Genomic DNA, 23228 nt, shown 5'->3' with positions numbered 1-23228 from the left:
AACGAAGCAGGACATAGGCTGATAGAATTTTGCCAAGACAATTCACTCTGCATAACAAACACTCTCTTCCAACAACCTAAGAGACGGCTTTATACATGGACTTCACCAGATGGACAACACCGAAATCAGATTGATTACATCCTTTGCAGCCAAAGGTGGCGGACATCTGTACAGTCGGTAAAAACTAGGCCTGGAGCTGACTGTAGTTCAGATCACGAACTTCTTCTTGCACAATTTAGGATCAGACTAAAGAGATTAGGGAAGACCCACAGATCAGCTAGATATGAGCTCACTAATATTCCTCAGGAATATGCAGTGGAGGTGAAGAATAGATTTAAGGGACTGGACTTAGTAGATAGGGTCCCGGAAGAACTCTGGACAGAAGTTGGCAGCATTGTTCAGGAGGCGGCAACAAAATACATCCCAAAGAAAGAGAAAACCAAAAAAGGCAAAATGGCTGTCTGCTGAGACACTAGAAGTAGCCCAAGAAAGAAGGAAAGCAAAAGGCAACAGCGATAGGGGGAGATATGCCTAATTAAATGCAAAATTCCAGAGGTTAGCCAGAAGAGATAAGGAATTATTTTTAAACAAGCAATGCGCGGAAGTGGAAGAAGACAATAGAATAGGAAGGACGAGAGACCTCTTCCAGAAAATTAGAAACATTGGAGGTAAATTACAGGCAAAAATGGGTATGATCAAAAACAAAGATGGCAAGGACCTAACAGAAGAAGAAGAGATCAAGAAAAGGTGGCAAGAATATACAGAAGACCTGTATAGGAAGGATAACAATATCGGGGATAGCTTTGACGGTGTGGTCAGTGAGCTAGAGCCAGACATCCTGAAGAGTGAGGTTGAGTGGGCCTTAAGAAGCATTGCTAATAACAAGGCAGCAGGAGACGACGGCATCCCAGCTGAACTGTTCAAAATCTTGCAAGATGATGCTGTCAAGGTAATGCATGCTAGATGCCAGCAAATTTGGAAAACACAAGAATGGCCATCAGATTGGAAAAAATCAACTTATATCCCTATACCAAAAAAGGGAAACACTAAAGAATGTTCAAACTATCGAACAGTGGCACTCATTTCACATGCCAGTAAGGTAATGCTCAAGGTCCTGCAAGGTAGACTTCAGCAGTTCATGGAGCGAGAATTGCCAGATGTACAAGCTGGCTTTAGAAAAGGCAGAGGAACTAGAGACCAAATTGCCAATATTCGCTGGATAATGGAAAAAGCCAGGGAGTTTCAGAAAAACATCTATTTCTGTTTTATTGACTATTCTAAAGCCTTTGACTGTGTGGACCATAACAAATTGTGGCAAGTTCTTAGTGGTATGGGGATACCAAGTCATCTTGTCTGCCTCCTGAAGAATCTGTATAACGACCAAGTAGCAACAGTAAGAACAGACCACGGAACAACGGACTGGTTTAAGATTGGGAAAGGAGTACGGCAGGGCTGTATACTCTCACCCTACCTATTCAACTTGTATGCAGAACACATGAGACAAGCTGGGCTTGAGGAATCCAAGGCTGGAGTTAAAATCTCTGGAAGAAACATTAACAATCTCAGATATGCAGATGATACCACTTTGATGCTGAAAGTGAAGAGGAACTGAGGAGCCTTATGATGAAGGTGAAAGAAGAAAGTGCAAAAGCTGGCTTGCAGCTAAACCTCAAAAAAACCAAGATTATGGCAACCAGCTTGATTGATAACTGGCAAATAGAGGGAGAAAATGTAGAAGCAGTGAAAGACTTTGTATTTCTAGGTGCGAAGATTACTGCAGATGCTGACTGCAGTCAGGAAATCAGAAGACGCTTAATCCTTGGGAGAAGAGCAATGACAAATCTCGATAAAATAGTTAAGAGCAGAGACATCACACTGAGAACAAAAGTCCACATAGTTAAAGCAATGGTGTTCCCTGTAGTAACATATGGCTGCGAGAGCTGGACCATAAGGAAGGCTGAGCGAAGGAAGATCGATGCTTTTGAACTGTGGTGTTGGAGGAAAATTCTGAGAGTGCCTTGGACTGCCAGGAGATCAAACCAGTTCATCCTCCAGGAAATAAAGCCAGACTGCTCACTTGAGGGAATGATATTAAAGGCAAAACTGAAATACTTTGGCCACATAATGAGAAGACAGGACACCCTGGAGAAGATGCTGATGCTGGGGAGAGTGGAAGGCAAAAGGAAGAGGGGCCGACCAAGGGCAAGATGGATGGATGATATTCTAGAGGTGACGGACTCGTCCCTGGGGGAGCTGGGGGTGTTGACGACCGACAGGAAGCTCTGGCGTGGGCTGGTCCATGAAGTCACGAAGAGTCGGAAGCGACTAAACGAATAAACAACAAATTCCGGTTTTATTCTGGTTTTACTGTAAACCGCCCAGAGTCGCTCTTTGTGTGAGATGGGCGGTAACTAAATTTGAAATATAAATAAATAAATATATCTGTGTAATATTCATGTAACTGGGTTGTTGATTAATTACATTTTCCGGACAGAACCTCCTCGTGTGAATTTATCTGCCATCAGGCAAAAACTTTTCAGACATGAGATTTTATCAGTAGTGGACAAAAAAGGAAGACCCCTTTGAGAAACAATATTTTCTGAGGAATGAATTCCTTTTTGAAATCCTAAGAATTATATTTTCTATTTTGCACATCTGCACCCGTTGATTCTCTGAAGTTGGATATTTTAATTCTTCATTCCACAATTCAGATAAATAACTAATACTACCATTCATGTTACTGTTTAATTCCTTATCAAAGTGACTGGTCAGATTCCATTCAAGGGCTGCATCTGTTAAGGATTCTAAAATTGCAGCCACTTCGGAGGCTGCTAGGGAGAACTCCTGGGAGTCAAAATAATACAGGTTTTAGTTGTATGTATTGCCAAGCAAATATTACAGATAAGTCATATACAACACACAGTCTGTCAGTCTTTAAAATAACCATTAGATATCAACAGATTTAAACATGACTTGCTCTTGTATTTAGCCCAAATAAAAGATCTTCCTCGATACTTTCAATTTAGCTTATTCCACAACATCAATTTCTCATAGTACTTCTACCTGAGAATCTTGAATGAAGTTGAAATCTCCAGTACAAATTATATATTGACAGTTTGCAGAATATAGCTTAGAGAAACAGCTATGAAATATTTCAGAAGTATTCTTAATAGGGCCATAAAACATATTTAGAGCTAAGGTAAGGGCAGCTATCTTTACCATAAAAATTAAATTAATTATCTATTAATATAGGATTGGCCAGACCAGTTCCCAGGCCTCAAAAAGAGCTGTTCGTTGGATACAATATGTGCCAAAAAGGCAGGCAGGGGGGGGAGGGGAGGGGAGGGGAGGGGATGGGAGGGGAGGGGAGGGGAGGGGAGGGGGAAAGAAAGAAAAGAAAAGAAGTCACACATTAGGTCCTTGGCTACTTTCCTTCTCTTAATTACTGAACACAAGTGTCCACTGAACGTTTAACAGCTCGTATAAAGGGATACTGATTCTTATTTCTGAAGTCCATAAACAAAGACCATATATCTGTATCTTTGCTGTCCCCAGCCATATGGAAGGTGAACTTCTGGAGCAGAGTGCTGAAGAACAGGAAGAGCTCCATCCGAGCCAGGGCCTCCCCTGGACAGGCCCGCTTCCCTGCAATAGCAAAAAAGAACACAAAGCTTATTTAGGAAGTACGCCTGCTGGAATTCTGTCTGATAAAAGAATAGCATGGATCAGGTAAGCAGGTTACTTGGTAACACATCCAATCTGTTCCAGAGGACTCTGTTAAGCAGATTGCTAGGAAAGCCTTTGACCCAGAGGAGATCAGAAAAGTCACACACCAGGCATTTCTATAAAAATAATTTTATTTACAGAAAGCAAACATATTTACAGGCTCTCAGTGAGAACTGCTTAACTCTCTACATGCCTACACAGAAGGGAAACTGAAACTAAAACAAGTCCAGGCAAGTTCTTCCCCCCAGGTGCAAAAATTAACATCCGAAAAGAGGACAATTAAATTCAACCTCTTCACCTGGCCAAAATGATTAGTTACCATGGTAACCTTAATCTGCAGTAGAAAACATATTAACACTCCCCTTTTTATACTACAGAATAAGACACAAACCAATTTTCTTTGACAACTCTGTATGTCTTTCCATTCACAATATTTTAACATTATCTCCCCTTTGGTTTAACAGAAAGCTATCATCCTTCTTCCTGTGTATTTCCAAACCTAGGTTATTTGTTACAGTTGCAAGGCTTTTTACTGTGAAATGGCTTTTCATGCAGGCTTCAAAATCAAGCCTGTGTTTTTCTGTTGATGTGAACAGCAGCACATCATCAACATAAATGCACAGATACATACAGCCTTGTTTGTCTTTCTTCATATATACACATGGATCTGCTTTTCCTTTTTCAAAACCAAAATTCTGCAGTTTTTCATCTAATTTTTGGTTCCAGGATCTAGCAGCTTGTTTTAACCCATAGATTGACTTCTGCAGTTCACAAACTAGATTCTCCCCTTTTTCATAGCCAGGGGGTTGCTGCATGTATAATTTGTGGTCTAAATCACCATAGAGAAATGCAGTTTGAATGTCATAGTGTTGAACTGACATTCCTTTCAGTGCAGCAATGTTTAACAGTATTCTAATTGATTCACCTTTAGTAACTGGTGCAAAAGTCTTGTCAAAGTCTAAATCTTTCCTTTGAGTGAACCCTTTTGCAACTAACCTTGCTTTATATTTTTGGATTTTGCCATCAGCATCCCTTTCTAGTTTGAAAACCCACCTGCAACCTAGACAGCATTCATTGGAAGGTAGATTTACCAGTTTCCATGTTTTATTTTCTTTCAAGGATGCTAACTCCTGTTGCATGGCAGAATGCCAGTTTTGTGCAATCTCAGGTGGTAAAGCATTCACTTGTTCTAAAGACTCAGGTTCTGTGAATATGTGAAAAGCCTTTACTGTTTCAGCCTGAAAATGTGATGGAGGAACGCCTTTATTACTTCTCTGAGATCTGTGAGGTAATACAGGGCTTAAATTTTGACTCCTATCACTTTCCTGAGAAGCATCTATCTCATCAGACAGATCTTCAGTTTGCTTTTCTGGTTTAATGTCCTCATCAGGCAAAAGATCACTATCAGCAAGTCCTTGCTGTTCTCTTGTGGTGGTCAGATCAACTGGAGAGCTAGAATTTAATCCCCCCAAGTTTTGTTCAGCAAAAGAAGCGCTTTTGCTAATTATTAATTTCTCTCCCATTATGAACCTGTAGTTCCTTTGGCTTTGTTCATAGCCAACAAAGATGGCTTTCTTTGTTGTGGGGCCTCCTTTCCTTCTCTGTTGTTTTGGAATGTGAACCCAAGCAGTGCTACCAAACACCCTAAGATGGTTTACCTTTGGTTTCACACCATAAAACAAATGGAATGGAGTGTCCTGAATCACAGAGTTATACAATCTGTTTTGTACATAACAGGCAGTAGATATTGCCTCTCCCCAATACTTAAGAAATAAATAAGAATCTTTAAGCTGCATTCCATCGCATTTTGCAAGGTTCTGCCCTTTCTTTCAGCAACACCATTTTGCTGAGGGGTGTAAGGGTTAGAAAGAATTTCTTCTATCCCCTTTTCCACTAGGAACCTTCTGAATTTGTGAGAAAGGTATTCTCCTCCTCTATCACATTGGAGTGCAGATACAGGCCTAGGGAATTTTCCATTTGCCCATGTCACAAAACCTTTAAATTTCTCAAATGCCTCATCTTTATGTTTTAAGATGTAGATAAATGTGTATCTTGAGAAATCATCAATGATGGCCATTGCATACCTTGCTTGTCCAAGACTTGGAGCAAAAGGACCAATAATGTCAGAGTGTACAATTTCCAAAGGTCTAGTTGTAACTCTGTCACTGTGCTTACTCACAGGAGCTTTTAGGGTTTTGCATTCTTTGCAAACTACACAATCTAAGTATTTGTCACAGGGTTTTATCTTTAGCTCAGCACACAGCTGTGGCATTTGTGCTATATACTTGAAATTAGCATGACCAAATCTCCTGTGCATCAGGTGTACACATTGGTCATGATATGGTGTGTTGCCAACTGCAGCCTTGCAGCTTGGCTTCCTTGCATTTTGTACAATGTACAAGGAGTCTTTTAATATACCAGTAGCACACAATTTTCCATGTTTACGTATCTCACAACCATTTTTCTTAAATGTTATGACATACCCTGTTGCAGCCAATTGTACCACAGATAAAAGGTTTGATTGTAAATTTGGCACATACAACACACCTTTTACAGTTTCTCCCAAGCAGGATAAATACAAGTCACCTTGTCCCATAATTTTGGTCACAGACCCATCAGCCAAAGATACACTTTGTCTTTCAGTTTTAGACAGTGACACAAAAGAGCTTTTACAATTACATAAATGACAATTGGCCCCAGAATCTAACACCCATACATCAGAATTACCCTTCTCAGCAACCTGTGCAATTTGGCTTGTCTGAAGAGCCTTCTTCTGTGTTGCCCTTGTGTTCTTCTTCTCTGTCTTTCTACTCTTGGGTCTCAAGGCACAGTCTTTCTGCAAATGTCCAGCTGAACCACAAGTGAAGCATCGCTGGCTGGCTAGCGCTGTGGCCTCAGCTTCCTTTCCCTTCTTTTCCCTTGTTTTCTGGTACTGCAGCTTTCCAGAAGAGATGGGGGGGATCTTTCCTCTCTCTTCTCCCATTCAGCGAGTAAGCGCTGTGTAACATACGATGGGGTGAGGTCTGCTTCAGGCATAGCCTCCAGGGTACAAATCAGCATGTCCCATGTTTCATTCAGTGAGGACAGGAGGATATAGGATTTTGTGAGAGGTGTAAATTCCATTCCTCTCTCCTGCAACTCAACAAACAGCTGCTGAATATAACGCAGGTGCTCAGGAAGGCTATCTCCCTCTGCTAGGTAGGCTTTGTACAGCTTTTTTGTCAGGGTAACTTTACTCTCTGCTGTTGCCTTTACATACAAGACTTTCAAAATGTCCCAAAGTTGCTTTGCAGACTGCATACCTCACACGTGGACTAGCTGATTGTCCTCAACACCCAGGATAATGGTGGCTCTAGCCCACTCATCCTGTCTAAGCCATTCAGCACTGGGATTTTGGGGGGTTTGCTCACCAGTTGGCAGCCAAGATTCTCTCTGAGAAGATACATTTCCATCTTCTGGGCCCAATTCAAATAGTTCTCTCTGATAGGCATTCCAGAGGCATCGCTGAGGGCTGGGAGGGAGCCATGGCTTCTTCCTTCTTTTGCAAATCACCTCAGCTGGCTTCTTTGTCCTGTAGACCAGCAGTTGCTGGAAAATCTCCAGGTGGCTCCAAAGAAAATCTTCACAGGTCTTTGCTACCTGCCTTTAAATTGTCCATGAGGTGTGGAGCTGATCTCTCTATTCTCTCTGGGGTTTTACTGGGCTTCTTAGTGGGTTTACTGGGCTGCTTACTGGGCTCATAACCTGTTAGCAGATTGCTAGGAAAGCCTTTGGCCCTGGAGAGATCACAAAAGTCACACACCAGGCATTTCTATAAAAATAAGTTTATTTACAGAAAGCAAACATTTACAGGATCTCAGTGAGAGCTGCTTAACTCGCTACATGCCTACACAGAAGGGAAACTGAAACTAAAACAAGTCCAGGCAAGTTCTTCCCCCCAGGTGCAAAAATTAACATCCAAAAAGAGGACAATTAAATTCAACCACTTCACCCAGCCAAAATGATTAGTTACCATAGTAACCTTAATCTGTAGTAGAAAACATATTAACAGACTCTACCTGCTGAGAATGGCATGAAAGCATCTCTCTTCCTGAACTCGTGCTTTTCATCCAAAAAATGATCTGGGTTGAACTTCTCTGGAGTCTCCCAATGGAGAGGATCAAAATGTACAGAGGAGAGCATTGGCACAACAGCCATGTTCTAGAGGGAGAGGAAGAAACAGATGACATTGGTTGGTACTACTTCATGTGGGGAAGAAGGAGCCTCCAGTTCTCACTTGCCTCAAATAAATACATAAGTCAGTGGGGGACAGATATTTGGTTTCATACATATTTATTCAAACTGCCTTGGATGTGAAGGATCTCTGGATACCTAACTGTCATCTTTTTTTGTTTTCCTTCCCCAGAACATCTTGACCAATAGTTCTCTCACCACACCTTGGGAATGTTGTATCCATGGAATTTTGTGTCACAAGTTGTTGCCCGTGGAAAGTTCTCAAGGCTCCCTTTCTGATACCGTTGGACCTCGTGGACAACAGCATTTGTGAAAGGCATCCTCAACCGGTCTTCCATGCCTGGAGTGCGGTTTGCACCCACCACCTCATCGATCTCCTGTTGCACCTTAGCTGTGCGAAAAAATATTGAGAAGCCATTGACAGCCATTTACTTTCTCATGCTGAGCACCTGCAGTCAGCTACCACTTGGATAGAAACATGTTTTTTGAAGCACAAAGGGGGAAGACACTTCCAGACAGGACAATGGCTCTTTCTCTCCTTCGCCTTCTCCTCCACCACCTCCTCCTCCTGCTCCTCCTCCTCCGAAGTCATTTCCCAGTGGAGACCATTTCAATTTTTCCTAATCCAAGATGACATGTCTCTCTGTCCCTTACTAGATATGCTGAGATCCAGCAAACATCAATGGATATTATTTCACTAGAATTGTCTCTCATTAGTTGCTTCTCCATGAAATCTCAGGACTTGATGGAGGGCCCATTTGTTCCAAGGACATCTAAGCCAGACTGGGAAATATATATATATAAAAAAACATACTGGAAGAAGGCAGGGGCAAAGCACTTCCCTAATGGTCCCAGGAAAACTGCATAAATGCAGCTGCAATTAGTTTATCTTACTCAAAAGCATCTTAACTTCTTCACTTTCTTTTTTGTAGGATTCACAGTGGAAGCCCTAAGAGCCCTGACACCTTTCTATTTTTGTGGGCATTTCTGTACCTTGAATGTGTGGCAATTTGACCATCACTAGGAGGCTGTAGAGCAAGGTCTGGCTGGTGGTTATTGTCCCAGCAATGAAGAGTCCAAACACAATTGTCACAAGATCTTCAAGAGTATGGACAACCTCAGATGAGTTCTCTTCCTAAGAGGGGAAAAAGGAAGAATAAACATTCTACTTGGAATTGAGATGAAGTAGTTCATGAAGTTCTTCATAGTGTCTCTTTCAATTAAAGGAAACCTAATGCAACCAGGCTGCCTTTAGAATATCTAGAAAAGCTCTTTAACTCTAAGGTATTTCTGGGATGACCATTTGACGCAGGGGAAGAAACAGCTTGCCTGTCTGGCCTACCCATCAGATATTTACCACAAGTAATGGCCAGAATTAAAGAATGGATACTTTGATTTTGACTAAGGCTGTTATTTAGAGCTGGGCTAAAGCAATTCCTAAAGGGTACGCTTGGAAAACAGAATTCAATGTGACCATAGAAACTTGGATGTTCCATCTGAGGGACTAATCCTAATAGAAATTGCTTCTCAAAGATAATTCCAGGAAACTGTACTTAATTATCTTTATATCACCTATTGTGAGTATAGAAGACCTCTAAAGAAATACCTTGTAAAAAGTTAAATTAGCAGGGAAAGCAAATTTCTACAAATACTCAATATTTTTTTTTAAAGAAGGAGATTGTCTTCTAAAGATAGCAGCCTTCATTTCTAATGCCTGGCCTAATTTGGAGAATAGTGTAGTTACCTTTAGCAACAATTATGCCTGGAACAGGAATACATGCCAAGAAAGGGCCATCACGGGGTCGTCCAAGAGTAAAGGAAGAAGGTGGAGAATAAATAGTTTCATATTCATATTTGATGAACTATTTTCATCTTAGTTGCATATTGGAGAATACTCATGATATTTAGACAATTCTGCAGAATATGCCTACCTTCTCCTGTCTAATGAGGAAGCAATCAATATAGTCACGGGGGTTCTGGGGATCCAGCGTCTTCCTGTGGAACTCCACCTTCTCACTGATATAAGCAGAGAGTTTTTCAGCATCAGCAAAACTCTTGATGTGTTGCCCAGGAATGTACTCCATTATATTTGGAAAAGTATTGTACACCTGTCACAGAGTTCATGTTAAATACTATACCGTTTTAGACCATTAGGGTGGAGGCTTAATGCCCCAAATATTCAGCGAGTAGCTTTTACTGTGATATTGCTGATTGTCCAGCCTCAGATAGGCACCAAAGCCAAGAAGGCAAGAGCTACATGAATTTCAGTAAGCTACCTTTAATTCTAGTCTCAGGTAAATACAGTGTCTTGGAAGCTATAATAGGAATTTATATTAAGTTAATTAAAAGGAGTCTATTTGAAAAGTTTTTCCACAGATCTCTCCTCATTTAGCCTGACTACCATTTAGGAGATAATCTCTCAAGGGACTCACCCACTGCTTTCCTAGCCTCCCCACATCTCTCACACTCCTGGACAATCGTGCAAATGCTCATCGTCCTTGAAGTGGGGAAGATAGAATCTGGCTGTGAGCATAAAGATGGGGGAGCTGTTTAAAAAAGCAATGATAAGGAGAGGTGCACATGTCCACAATTTGACATGATAATTAGTACTGCTAATATTATTTATATGTAGTTTTTTTTTTAAAAAAAAGATAAATAATAAAATAATGTAGCTTTTTAGTTCAATTGGAATATTGATACTGTCTTTATATCACGAACCTAATGGCATGGGGCGGGGAATGGATATTCTTGTCATTCTTAGAAACCCTACGGAAACAACAAGGAAGTCTGCATGGCGCTAATGTTAACTTTTTACTCAAGGGGTGAACGATAACAGTGAAACATTAAAAGGCATCAGCCCCTCCACTGAAACTCCATGTCTGGACCTCCCTGGTGAGACAAGAAGGGAGTGAGTACTAGAAACAAGCAGGTCAGGGCCAGAAGGAGTGTTTGCTCTGATGACCAGAGAAGGAAATGGCCTTGTAAGCCCAGCCAGGAGAGGTAAACTGGGAATCACTTGGTGTTTGGATGGCTCAGTCTCACTGGATGTCTAGACTTGGCTTCTCTGGCTTAGTAGCTCATCAATCATATGTAGTGTTCACATTTCTGACTTGAACATTGTTGGAGCCTCATGCCTCATTAGCATGTGGATGAGTTTGCTCTAGGATGCAAATTCTCTATGTGTTTCTGGAGGAAGCTGTTTGTTGTCCCTCCCACATTCCTAACTCACTTCCTCCTCCTTCACCATCCTGGAAGGGAACATGCGGCTACAGCTCTTTCCATCTTGGGCCATGTGGTGGGCCTAGAATTCAGGAGGTTCCCCCTTTCTCCATGCAGCTTTCAGCAGCAATGAGGGCTGAGGGTCAATTAAGTTTAGGAACAGAAGAAGAACAAGAATCATCATTTTCCTGAATGATGTAACTGGACCAAACAAATGAGTAAGACTCTTGTTACTTACTTTTGAACCTAGTTTGTCTAAGTGTGTAATTCTCTATGCTTGGGTGGGCTAAGTATATAAGATCAATAACCTATATTTCTCGAACGTGCTCATTAATGTTATTGAAGATAATATTCTTTTTCTGTGCGCATTTTTTGCTGTGTTAAGCTCTGCTCCATTCAGTGATCCTACCTGTCCACTAATGGCTTCAAACATTCATACACACACACACACAAAGACCTGCTAGAAAAGTGGGGCTTCATGACAGAAGGAGCAACAGAGATGACTAACATACCAGTCCTGGGAAACTATGAAAGCATCTTATCTGAGACTCCACTATCTGCTGGTTCTCTATGAAGGTTTGATCTTTGTAATCAAATCGATTGCCAAAGATGACTGCGCAGATCACATTAGAAACAGCACTTGCAAATCCCCTTCTTGGGTCAAAAGGCTGCCCTGCAAGAAAAAGCAAAGAATTTACAAAGGGAATCAGAGAATGCAGATCTTCCCTTCCACAAATCTCACCACAAAACTGGAACAAAAATCTTTCAGGTAAAACAACTTTGAATTATTATTCTTTCCCTCTGTCCTGAGAACTGAATATGGATTTTAAAATCCTATAAGCTCTTTGATCAAGATACAAAGTAGTGTTTCCATGTTCCATTCTGGAGTCTACTAAATACATATTCAAAGATTTTATTGGTAATTTTTGATTATAATATTAACTAAGGAGCAGAGCTGGGATGGAAATAAATGAAGACATGGGCCATGTTACCACTAGAGTGCCTTCACACTCTGATTGCTGTCTCTTCCACCAAGAGTGGCCTTCTCACTCCTTCCTCTGCCTCTTTCTGCTCATGGCTGGTTTTTCCACTTTGTCCCTTCCCCTTCTTCCCCTCTTTGAATGCTCTGCTTCCAGTTGCATCTGAGCTCTTCGGTCTCTGTCTCTCTCTCCTTCTAATCTCTTTTTTTCCCCTCTCTCTGTTTCTCTCTTTTTTCTAAAAACAATCCCACTTTCTTTTCTTTCCATTTCTTCTCCCTTCTCATTCCAGAGATTGCTCCATTAAAGATGATATTCAAAGGTGCCACAGCTCTCAAAATGAACACTATTTATGACCGTTTAATCCAGACCCACAGGGCCTTTTGCATCTCCACCCCTCATGCCAACTGCCTATTGTTATCTGCTTCATGCCTATAAGAGCACATCCTTATCCATGTTTTCCTTACTGCCTTTAGGTTACCTACCTCATTCATCCCCATTCATCCCTAAGGCGCTTTGCTGGCTGCTCAATTTGCCTGATGTGTCATTGGGCACTATGTTCAAATGATTTTCTCAAAATCATTCTGCTTCTTTTTCTGGTTTTAACTGAGCACTCTCTTCCCTCCATCCCTCTCTCTTTCTAATGAATCCAAAACGTTTTTTTAAATAGCCCCACACCTTTTTTTTCTATTTCTTTTCCTTTCTCCTTCCAGAGGAGACTTGTCCACCAAAGATGGTTTCCAAAGGTGCTACAACCTTCTGAATGAATTCTATTTGTGGCCTTTTAATTCAAATCCATGTTGCCTTACAGATCTCCATCCCTCATGTGGCCGATTCTTACCCACGCTTTCCTTACCTCCCTTAGTTTACCCGTCTCATTTACCCATAAAGTGTTTAGCTGGCTGCTGAATTTGCTTGATGTCTGATTCAGCATTACGTTCAAACCTGGCTAAACATAACTGGGGGGGCGGGGGAATCTCAGACTTAGCATGTTTGTATGTATAATTACTACACTGAATAACTTCCTTGTCTCTACTGTATGCTCTCTTGGTTACTGCACCCACATCAAGATTTCACTACTTCTAGACAACCTTGTAATTTTAAGAAGCCGAGGGCACTGGATAGAAAAGAGGGAGAAACAGCTTGAAAGCTGCTGTATTTCCTGTGAGTATTTTTGCCTTTGCTCCTGAACACCACTGTGGAAAAAATATTGGAGGGAGGGGGGAACACTGGTCAATGCCTATCTTCCTTTTCCTAATCGTGTGCACTTAAGTGCAGAAGGATTTGAGTTTCACTTCAGAATCTAGTTTTCCTGTGACTTCACATAATACAGCTTCTTTCCAGCTTCTTAATTTTTTTAAAGACAATACTCTTCCTGAAATGATTCTGTTTCTTTAGAGGACCTTTTGTGGTAGCCATTTGCTCTGCCAGGCAAAGGGCTTCCTCCTGGACCCTTTCAGACATTCTTTTCTTTCCCATCCCAAAATCTCGCAAAGTGGACAGTGTGAACCGTCGCAGCTCCCTCCATTTCTTCTCATCAGTGGTGCTCAGACCTGAAATCAAAGACACAAGAAAGATATCACGATATCCGTCAGTTCTCAGCTGTTGTGGAGGAGCATGTTAAGATATACATTATGGTCTCAGGCACGTTGTCTCATTCATAGTCGAAACAGGGCCTGCACTGCAATAAATTATGCATCACAATATTTTCCCTCCCCACTTTTAAAAAAACAAGCCTTGATGCTTGAATTAATAATTAGCCGAGCTACAGAGTTTCCATCTTTCCATTCTTGACCGCTGTCATATTAAGAGAAGAATGAATGAGGTTGTGGAATTCATGTCAAAAGTTTCTATAAGTGTGATATGGATAGGAAGAAATCTCTGTACCAGACATGGACAGAATTCTCTACTGAGATGCAATTTTCAGTAATCAGAAGAAAATTGGAGTTGCTTCAGTTCTGGAATTTTTGTGAAGTAGAGGCTTCATTCTTCAGCAAAGGATCGTTACCTTGTTGTGGTGCTGGAGCTTGAGCACCTCCATGAGGCCATGAACTAAACCATGAAGGCCCACCCAAGATGGGAAGGTCATGACAGAGAGGTCAGACTAAATGCAATCCCTGGGGAAGGTAATGGCAACCCACCCCAGTATTCTTGCCATGAAAACTAAATGGATCAGTACAACCAGAGATATGTCAGTATGTCATCAGAAGATGAGACTCCCAGGTCGGAAGATGGTCAAAATGCTACTGGGGAGGAACAGAGGATGAGTTCAACTAGCCCCAGACGTGACAACGCAGCTAGCTCAAAGCCGAAAGGACGGCTAGTGGCTGACGGTCCTGGTGGTGAATGGCGAATCCGATGTTCTAAGGATCAACACGCCACTGGAACCTGGAATGTAAGATCTATGAGCCAGGGCAAATTGGATGTGGTTATTGTTGGCAGATGCTGGGAAAGCCTTTAGCCCAGGAGAGGTCAAAAAAGTCACACACCAAGCATTTCTATAAAAATAATTTATTTACAGAAAGCAAAAACAAAAGCAAAACATATTTAAAGGATTTAGCTCCCCTTTGGAGCAAGCCTTGCTTGGCTACATTCCCGGCAGAGAAAAAAGAGGAAGTAAGAACAAGTCCGGGCAGGTATCCTCCCCCCAGGCTATTTTGCATGAAGCACGTGAGAGGAGACAATCTAATACAACCTTTTCACTGGGCCAAAATGATTAGGTACAACAGCAGCTTAATCTGTTAGTAGGAAAACCTCAACAGTTATTGGTGAGATGTCAAGATTAAATATAGACATTTTGGGCGTCAGTGAACTGAAATGGACAGGAATGGGCCACTTCACATCAAATGACCACCAGATCTACTACTGTGGACAAGAGGACCACAGAAGAAATGGAGTAGCCTTCCTAATTAATAGTAAAGTGGCTAAAGCAGTGCTTGGATACAATACAAAAAATGATAGAATGATCTCAATTCGAATTCAGGGCAAGCCATCTAACATCACAGTGATCCAAATATACGCCCCAACCACAGATGCTGAAGAAGCTGAAGTACAGCAGTTCTATGAGGATCTGCAGCACCTACTGGACAGCACACCTAAAACAGATGTTATTTTCATCACAGGAGACTGGAATGCTAAGGTGGGCAGTCAAATGACACCTCGAATTACAGGTAAGTATGGCCTGGGAGAACAAAACGAATCAGGACATAGGCTGATAGAATTTTGCCAAGACAACTCACTCTGCATATGAGCTCACTCATATTCCTAAAGAATATGCAGCGGAGGTGAAGAATAGATTTAAGGGACTGGACTTAGTAGATCGGGTCCCGGAAGAACTATGGACAGAAGTTCACAACATTGTTCATGAGGCAGCAACAAAATACATCCCAAAGAAAAAGAAAACCAAGAAGGCAAAATGGCTGTCTGCTGAGACACTAGAAGTAGCCCAAGAAAGAAGGAAAACAAAAGGCAACAGTGATAGGGGGAGATATGCCCAATTAAATGCAAAATTTCAGAGGTTAGCCAGAAGAGAAAAGGAATTATTTTTAAACAAGCAATGCGTGGAAGTGGAAGAAGACAATAGAATAGGAAGGGCAAGAGACCTCTTCCAGAAAATTAGGAACATTGGAGGTAAATTCCAGGCAAAATTGGGTATGATCAAAAACAAAGATGGCAAGGACCTAACAGAAGAAGAAGAGATCAAGAAAAGGTGGCAAGAATATACGGTACGGAAGATCTGTATAGGAAGGATAACAATATCGGGGATAGCTTTGACAATGTGGCCACTGAGTTAAAGCCAGACATCCTGAAGAGTGAGGTTGAATGGGCCTTGAGAAGCATTGCTAATAACAAGGCAGCAGGAGATGACGGCATCCCAGCTAAATTGTTCAAAATCTTGCGAGATGACGCTGTCAAGGTAATGCATGCTAGATGCCAGCAAATTTGGAAAACACAAGAATGGCCATCAGATTGGAAAAAATCAACTTATATCCCCATACCAAAAAAAGGAAACACTAAAGAATGTTCAAACTATCGAACAGCGGCACTTATTTCACATGCCAGTAAGATAATGCTCAAGATCCTGCAAGGTAGACTTCAGCAATTCATGGAGCGAGAATTGCCAGATGTACAAGCTGGGTTTAGAAAAGGCAGAGGAACTAGGGACCAATTTGCCAATATCCACTGGATAATGGAAAAAGCCAGGGAGTTTCAGAAAAACATCTATTTCTGTTTTATTGACTATTCTAAAGCCTTTCACTGTGTAGACCATAACAAATGGTGGCAAATTCTTAGCGGTATGAGGATACCAAATCATCTTCTCTGCCTCCTGAGGAATCTGTATAACGACCAAGTAGCAATGGTAAGAACAGACCACGGAACAACGGACTGGTTTAAGATTGGGAAAGGAGTATGGCAGGGCTGTATACTCTCACCCTACCTGTTCAACTTGTATGCAGAACACATCATGAGATGTGCTGGGCTTGAAGAATCCAAGGCTCGGGTTAAAATTGCTGGAAGAAACATTACCAATCTCAGATATGCAGATGATACCACTTTGATGGCTGAAAGTGAGGAGGAACTGAGGAGCCTTATGATAAAAGTGAAAGAAGAAAGTGCAAAAGCTGGCTTACAGCTAAACCTGAAAAAAACCAAGATTATGGCAACCAGCTTGATTGATAACTGGTAAATAGAGGGAGAAAATGTAGAGGCAGTGAAAGACTTTGTATTTCTAGATGCAAAGATTACTGCAGATGCTGACTGCAGTCAGGAAATCAGAAGACATTTAATCCTTGGGAGAAGAGCAATGACAAATCTCGATAAAATAGTTAAGAGCAGAGACATCACACCGACAACAAAGGTCTGCATAGTTAAAGCAATGGTGTTCCCCGTAGTAACATATGGCTGCGAGAGCTGGACAATAAGGAAGGCTGAGAGAAGAAAGATAGATTCTTTGGAACTGTGGTGTTGGAGGAAAATTCTGAGAGTGCCTTGGACTGCAAGAAGATCAAACCAGTCCATACTCCAGGAAATAAAGCCAGATTGCTCACTTGAGGAAATGATATTAAAGACAAAACTGAAATACTTTGGCCACATAATGAGAAGACAGGACACCCTGGAGAAGATGCTGATGCTAGGGAGAGTGGAGGGCAAAAGGAAGAGGGGCCAACCAAGGGCAAGATGGATGGATGATATTCTAGAGGTGACGGACTCGTCCCTGGGGGAGCTGGGGGTGTTGACGACCGACAGGAAACTCTGGTGTGGGCTGGTCCATGAAGTCACGAAGAGTCGGAAGCGACTGAATGAATAAACAACAACAAGAGGTTTCATTGGTAAAAAGAAGACACTTCAAGTTGCTTGCTTACTTGCTTGCTGGCTTATGTGCCATCAACCCGCTGTCAACGCTTAGCAACCACATAGATAGATTTTCTCCATGACAATCTGTACCTAACCTAGTCCTTCAGGACTTTCAATTGTACACTCGTCACCAGTGTAATTGAGTCCATCCACTGTGCGGATGGCCATCCTCTTCTTCCCCTTCCTTCCACCTTTCCACCGTTGCAGCTTTCTCTAGCAAGCAAGGCCTTTGCACAATCTGTCTGAAGTATGATAAATTGAGCCTGGTCATTTGTGCTTCGTGTGAGAACTCTGGGCTGATATGTTCAGTGATCCTTTTGCTTTTTTTCTTGGCTGTCCATGATATTCTCAGGAGTCTTTCTCATCAACACTCTTTCTATCCTACTTCTTCAAAGTCCAAATTGCTTTTGGAGGTACATGAAATTAATTTTCGACATTAGTCCAGTTGGCATCAGTCAAAAGTGTCTTCTTTGAAAAAACATTTCTGTGTGTCTTCCCAAAGCACCCGTTTAGGGGTAAGATTTTTTTTTTTCTTGCATGTAAGAAACAACCTGAGCAGAGTTCAGAAGTGTCCAGTGGAAGGGAAATGGTGAAAAAGTGTTTTCCTCCCTCCCCTGCTTTGAAGCATGACCAAATCAACATTTTACCAAACCTCATTTCAATGAAACTTTCACAACTATCGGTAATACTAATGGCGTCCAGATAATTTGAAATTACTTATAGAAACTTAAAGAAAAACAATAAAAAATAAATAAATGAAAAAGAATCAACCTTTATTCTGGAATATTCGCCTATTTGCAGCTGTTTCACTTCGCCCACCAAATTCTTCCGCATGATCTATCAAAGCATCTTTTACCACCTCATATCCACAAAGTGCAACCATTGGTTTTGATCCGATCCAGACAGTAAATATAGGTCCATATTTTGCAGTAAGCTAAAGGTAGAATTGGATAAAACCCAGTTAATTAGGTGGTAAAGCGGTTTTGGGTGAAATTGTTCTAAAGCATGCTTGAAACAGTTCTTCAATTTGTCACAGAGAGAACCTCAGCATGTACAAGCAAAGCTTCAATAGCTCTTAATATCCACAGGGTACATCCATCTGATTAGGTTCCACTCCATTGCATGTGTCTCTTGGTTTGTGAGATATGGAGAACAGTGTGTTGGCTTTCGTGGTCATGTGTGGATTAGAGAACCTGGCTTGCAGAGAATAGCATGAGCTGCTTGTGGTAAAACTGAGCTTTGGTTGCACTTGTGATGTACTGACCAAAAAGTACCAAAACTCAGCAGTTATGTTATTTGTTGCAAAGGCAAAACTAAAGCTGAGAAACTAGCCTACTCCTTGTTTAGTTTATTAGAAAAACTTACGTGAAATCCACAATTAACCAACATTATGATGGGAAGTGGAGGTCAATATATATGGACCCTGCTGATATCCACCATGTAATGCAGAAGATTTAATGTGGAATGTAAGAAAAATTATACTTTAGTGAATAGTGATAATGGAGAAAGAAAAAGATATTTTTTATTATTCTGAAACATTCTGAAAAAGAAGGCAATTCAGGCAGGGAAAAATTATATTCTGTTAAGTGACATGAATGGAGGGGTGGGAATGAGATAATGAGAATGTTAACTGTTTAAGAGGAAAAGGCCAGTCTCTTTCAAATACGTGGTTTAAGCCTAAATCTATTCATATGTACACATGGGAAAGGAGTGAACATAAATCTAAAGCAAAATTATTCTGATTATCCATGATGTAAGATTGAGAGAATCTGTGACAGACACAATGGTGGTGAGAGGTTCTGAATGTAGGCCAAGTGTTTATTTGGCAGTGTCAGGGGTGGGCCTTGGCAAAATGGACACAGAAGTAAAAGAAAGAAGTAAAAAAGCTGAGCATGAAAGTAAAAGCGCTGCAGGAAGAAAAAAATGCACGTCTTTTATGAAAAATATTAAAATGTAGATTGATTTCCCAACAGAATGAATGGGAAGTGGACATAAGGAGCGAAGATGTAGGAGTGCTTCAATCACTGTGAAAGGAATTATGTTACAGAGTGCCACTGAAGTGTGGGGAATTACACCAATGGACAGTATTAGAGAAAAGAAGAGGCTACAGGTGAAGAAATTGTGCATACCACAGAATAACTGTTCCATTTGAAGGATGGAAATGGGAGCAAACTGCCTACCATTCGTGAAGACAAACCATCTTTGGTAGGGCTACCATAAATGGGCTTCAAGAAACTGGATTACCACTATAGTACAGCAAAGAGTTTGTGTTTCTGTATGGGTGTGTTGTTTTTTTTTGTATCTAGTGATCATCTGGATTTTTGTAGCCCAGATGAAGTAGCCCTAGTCTTTGGTTGTGACTGCACTTCAACAATCTGGAATCAAACAGGGTGACTAGAGGAAGAGGAGGTTGCAGTGAATTAGATGCCAGTACAAAGGATACAAATTTGAGGCCCAGAGATTTGTTTTTCGAAAGCTTTTCTTCTTACGGTTTATTTTTTAATGAACTTTGTAACCTCCACTGTGTGTTTATCAGACTTTTACAAGATGACTGTAAACTAAAATCCCTGCTGAAGATCCACATGAACCCCCAATAAAATTGGATGCTTATAGAATAAATCAAACTACTAAAATTAGGGGAAAGTACAGATATCTTTCAAAGTAATCACCTTCTGAAACAGCAAATAAGTACAATGCTTAGCAAATCTTACCTTTTTATAGTATTTGTACAAAGGTAGCACATCTCGCTGCAAGACGTTCCCCAGAAAAGGCCATGGGGTGGGTCCTGGGGGCAGCTGCCCTTTTTTCTTGTATATTTGGAAGGATGAGAAAAGGGTGAAAAGTATACAGAGAAGAAGCAGAGCTCCTGCCCATGTCAGCTCCATCCTTCTCTGATCTCTTTTCCTCTTCAAAAATCCAAGAAACTGTTTCAATGAGACAAGATTGAAAGGGGGAGTCCCACTGGAGCCCAGACTAACCTAAATTCCAGATGTCTTCTAACCTTTTGTGCACCTCATGCTTTTTTTCTTTTAAGTCAATGCATTCTTTCACCTCTATCATAATTACTTATCAACATCCCTACGTTCGGACTGTGGGCATAAATAAGTTACTGTTTCTGTACTTTTTCAGAAAAAAATATGCAGTGCATGTAGGTTGGGTTCAAAATACGGACATTTGCCTTTTATGTAGCTCTGCAAGGTGATTGCCCTTTCAGAAAATACTTGTTGGCCAGCAGCAACATAGGAAATTTTCTGGAAGACTTTGAACACAGAAATTACATAATGAAGTTGAGTTTGTCATTTAGGATTAAAAATTCATCCAAAAGCCATTTTAAAACTCATTATTGGGAAGGAAATGACTACTTCTAGAGTGGAAGGAAATGGGAGATTCAAACATCTCTGACAGAAATGACCATAAAGGATTGACATGGTTGGGGTGGTGAGACTCACTTGTGGATTCCAAGGAGTCTGTGGCTCACACGGCCCACTTTGCAAGGTAACCCAGGTCTTGCAGCTTGGAGGGTAAACATTTTTCATACAATCTACTTTTTTTCTTATCTAAGTGTATCTATGGTCTTGGAATTTTTCAAACTGGGGTTAAATCCTGTAAAGAATAGCTCTTTTTAAACACTCCCTCTTCTTTGTTGACCGTACGGCAGGATGTGAAAGAGCAGTTAATTAACTTTTGCTGATTGAAGCCTATGGGACCCAAGTTTTTTTCTTCCACCGGCTTGTTACACCCCTGAATTCAGTACTGTGAGCGGGACTGAATACAAAGTGCTTTAAACCGTGACTTCCAGGAGGGTTACACAGACCGCTTCTGGACTCTTCATCCAGAAATACTGGAATCCCATCTGGACTGCTGTTTGCTGGGCTGTCCTTGAAGAACTTGAAGAACATGGACACTACAGCTGGTCTAGAATGCAGCTGCCTGCATAGTTATGAGTAGATGCACCTTCTTGTGACATCCCTACTTTGCAAGCTGTACTCTTTACCAGTGGGTTTCCAGAGACAATTCAAGGTGCTAGTGATCATCCCAAAGGGCTCAGGACTACCTTCTCCTATTTGTCTCTGCCTGTCCTACAAGATCAGTTTAAGAAGCAAATGCTCCACAATCCATTGACTAAGGAGGGCCATCTTTTGAGAGCCTGGAGGCATGCCTTCTCTGGAATACCATTCCTTCTGAAGTTCATTGGCCCCAACTTCTTCTCCTTTAGGAAAACTTGAAAAACTTTCCTTTTCAAACAGACCAGAGTCTGGGGTGATTTGTGATCCCACCTGGTTATGTTTTCAACTCTGTATATTGCCTTGAGTCTTTCTGATTTGGTGCCATTGTTATTGTTATTGTTATTATTATTATTATTTCCATAAGAACACATATTGGACTTGGAAGACAATATTTACTATTTCCTTCTGGGTCAAATGCCCGGGTTTGCCAGTTTTAATTCAGAAGGGCTGCTTTCCGATCTTAGGCCCTCCCAAGCAGATGGTCTGCAGTGCTTCCTTCTGCTCTAGGCACAGCGCCAGCTCCAATTGGTTACACAGCCTGGCACACGCACACACACACACACACACACACACGCACCCCTTTACCAGTCTCCTTACTCTTAAAGAATAATATCCCTGACCAAGTAACACAAACAAAGGTTTCTCCCTGACATGACAGAGCAGAAAGGGGAACCAAAGTGAAGGAAAATGGCATTTCACTGTGTTTTCCAACCAACTCCTCTCAACTGTTGAGATCATTTTCAATATTACCCTCTAAAAGACCTTTCACTATGGCATATCCACAAACCACAGCTGGATACTTTGATTCAGTCTATATGGTAAGGGTAATTCCATTCAGGAACTAAAGGCAGAATCGGATGGGAGCTCGGTTAGTTAACACAATGAAATTTGCTTTAAAATAATTATCTAAAGGAACAACTGCACTAAGTGTGTTGATTTTGCAGCAGAAACAAAGCAACCTCAGCCCCGTCATCCAAAGCACCTCTTTGGATTCAGCAACAGGCTTAGGCTCCAGGTAATCAGTACACACAGGACTGTGCTACTTAATGAGCTAAGCCAGAAAGAGATCGCACGCCGTTCATTGTGCAAGACTTCTTTGGCAGCAATGGTCTTTTGTGGTTAGGGATGTACCTTCAGAATCGAAGGTCTTAGCTTAAGCGCACCCATGCACTTTTGGAAAAATATGTTTAAATCATTTGCTTCCTCTAACCCTTCAAGGCATGTGCAGCCCACCAGCTACTTACCTGATTATTCCTTGTCCTGTAATCTTGGCGAGCAGCAAATGAGAATCTGTCTTGCCCTTATATTGGTCGACCACTTAGGAGTAGTGAACTATGTTTCGCTGACACCAGTGGAGTCATGAGTAAACACGGTAGTTCAAGCAGTAGGAGTTCCCCTGAAATGTTTACGTTATGTAGTCCTTGATTGGGTGCTGATATCAAACAGCACCCTCTGCCCCACCAGATAATGAAAGGACATACTTTTTCAGCTGATTAATATCTGATTCTGTTATTGAAAGGCTGCCTGGGTAGAACTTGCAGCTCACCTCATCCCTGTTTGCAGAACAGCAATCCCCAAGATGAACAGAGGCTGTTTCACTTTGAAACAGACGCTCTTCTGCCCCACTAATTTTGATGTTGGCTTAACACTTTCACCCATTTAACAAGCTGTGCGTTCCCGGCTCTGTCATTGGTTAAGCTACCTCTCAATT

The 23228-nt window shown here is 41.4% G+C and overlaps 1 protein-coding gene across 1 annotated transcript; it reads right to left on the bottom strand.

The window, feature by feature from the left end:
- Window positions 1-2731: 2731 nt before the first annotated feature.
- Window positions 2732-22778, bottom strand: LOC134489753 (cytochrome P450 2C5-like). Its single transcript, XM_063292617.1, has 10 exons — window positions 22762-22778; window positions 20222-20434; window positions 18282-18444; window positions 13559-13708; window positions 11691-11851; window positions 9891-10067; window positions 8953-9094; window positions 8163-8350; window positions 7785-7926; window positions 2732-3645 (listed from the first exon to the last, which is right to left on the bottom strand). Exons 2-10 carry the CDS (start codon window positions 20393-20395, stop codon window positions 3443-3445), a joined length of 1500 nt encoding a protein of 499 aa, XP_063148687.1. The 5' UTR covers window positions 20396-20434; window positions 22762-22778; the 3' UTR covers window positions 2732-3442.
- Window positions 22779-23228: the final 450 nt, after the last annotated feature.

This window comes from Candoia aspera, chromosome 2, assembly GCF_035149785.1.
Source record: "Candoia aspera isolate rCanAsp1 chromosome 2, rCanAsp1.hap2, whole genome shotgun sequence".
Lineage (NCBI taxonomy): Eukaryota > Metazoa > Chordata > Lepidosauria > Squamata > Boidae > Candoia > Candoia aspera.
This window is presented reverse-complemented; position numbering and strand designations above follow the sequence as displayed.

Excerpts from the sequence above, each read along its gene's own strand:
- LOC134489753 (XM_063292617.1), bottom strand. The coding sequence starts at position 20,395 with ATGGAGCTGACATGGGCAGGAGCTCTGCTTCTTCTCTGTATACTTTTC. Across the intron at positions 18,445-20,221 it reads TGTACAAATACTATAAAAAG|CTTACTGCAAAATATGGACC; the intron begins GTAAGATTTGCT and ends TTCTACCTTTAG. Across the intron at positions 13,709-18,281 it reads GCGAATATTCCAGAATAAAG|GTCTGAGCACCACTGATGAG; the intron begins GTTGATTCTTTT and ends CTTTGATTTCAG.